General features: G+C 44.6%; 1 protein-coding gene across 1 annotated transcript; it reads right to left on the minus strand.

Moving 5' to 3' along the window:
* Positions 1-7: 7 nt before the first annotated feature.
* On the minus strand, positions 8-968 carry LOC120227776 (olfactory receptor 52M1-like; the record flags this gene model as incomplete). The annotated part of the gene is given in 1 exon segment (XM_039225810.1): positions 8-968. A coding segment is annotated over 1 exon segment (961 nt), but the record flags the coding sequence as incomplete, so codon positions are not given.
* Positions 969-1,300: the final 332 nt, after the last annotated feature.

Consider the following 1,300-nt stretch of genomic DNA (forward strand, 5'->3'; position numbering starts at 1 on the left):
TTCTGACTAAAAGTAATGGTTATAGGCTCCTTCTTCCTGCACCCATATTTGGTCAATTTGTCCCTAAACTCCTTGGTTTTCACTGCATAAATAATAGGATTGAGCATTGGAGGGACAAGGAAGTAGAGGTTTCCAAGAATGGTGTGTACATGGGGTGGAATTCCCCTACCAAAGCGGTGAGTAAGAAAAGAGAACAGAGAAGGAGTGTAAAAAAAAAGCATGACACAAATGTGTGTGGTGCAGGTGTTGACTGCTTTGTGGTGGGCTTCCTTAGAAGACAGTCGCAGTACAGCCCGGATGATAAGCACATACGATGATGCAATAGCTGAGATGTCCAGCCCGGCAACCAACAAGGCCACCACCAGACCATATATCCTGTTGATCGTGGTGTCCACACACACCATCTTCACCACAGCCATGTGCTCACAGTAGGTGGTGGGAATGACATGATTTACATGAAAGGGCATCTTCTGGAGGAAGACAGGCATGGGCAGAATGAAAAGGATGGCTCTCACTAAACTCACTAGGCCAATGAGCCCAATGCGACTATTGGAAAGGATGGTGGCATAGCGCAGAGGCTAGCAGATGGCCACATAGCGGTCAAAGGCCATGGTCATCAAGATGGCTGACTGCAAGGCAGATATGGAGTGGATGAAGAACATTTGGACCAGACAGCCCACATAGCTGATCTCACTCTGGCCAAACCAGAAGATGCACAGCACCTTGGGAATGGTGGTGGTGGACATGCCCAGGTCTGTGAGGGCCAACATGCAGAGGAGCAGGAACATGGGCTTATGCAGGGAGCGCTCTGTGCAGATGATGAAGATGATGGTGCAGTTCCCAAGGATGGTGATGAAGTACATGGAAGAGAAGGGGATAGAGATCCATCTGTGCTTGTCTTCCATCCCAGGAATGCCTTGGAGAATGAAGAAAGATGGATGACCCAGGGAGGCATTGCAAACAGTCATGGTGATTCTTTGGGGACATACCTGAGAAGCACAGTAAAAACAAACAAACAAACAAACAAACAAACACAACTCCATGAGCCTTAAGTTTCAAAAGACTCAAGGGTATGAAAATGGAAAACAAAAGGTGGAATACGTAGACACTCAAAAATGATTCTGGAATCAGGCTAATATATGTCATGTAGTATAGTACAATGCTATAGTGTTAGAGCTATAATAATGTGGTGTAACCACATTAACATCTGACAAATACATATTTCACTTTGATGTTTCATTAATGATGAACTGAATCATTATTCACACACAAGCCATTGTATTCATCAAAATATATTATG

The sequence above is a fragment of the Hyaena hyaena genome, unplaced genomic scaffold (genome assembly GCF_003009895.1).
Source record: "Hyaena hyaena isolate Hyena2069 unplaced genomic scaffold, ASM300989v1 scaffold_3621, whole genome shotgun sequence".
Taxonomy (NCBI): domain Eukaryota; kingdom Metazoa; phylum Chordata; class Mammalia; order Carnivora; family Hyaenidae; genus Hyaena; species Hyaena hyaena.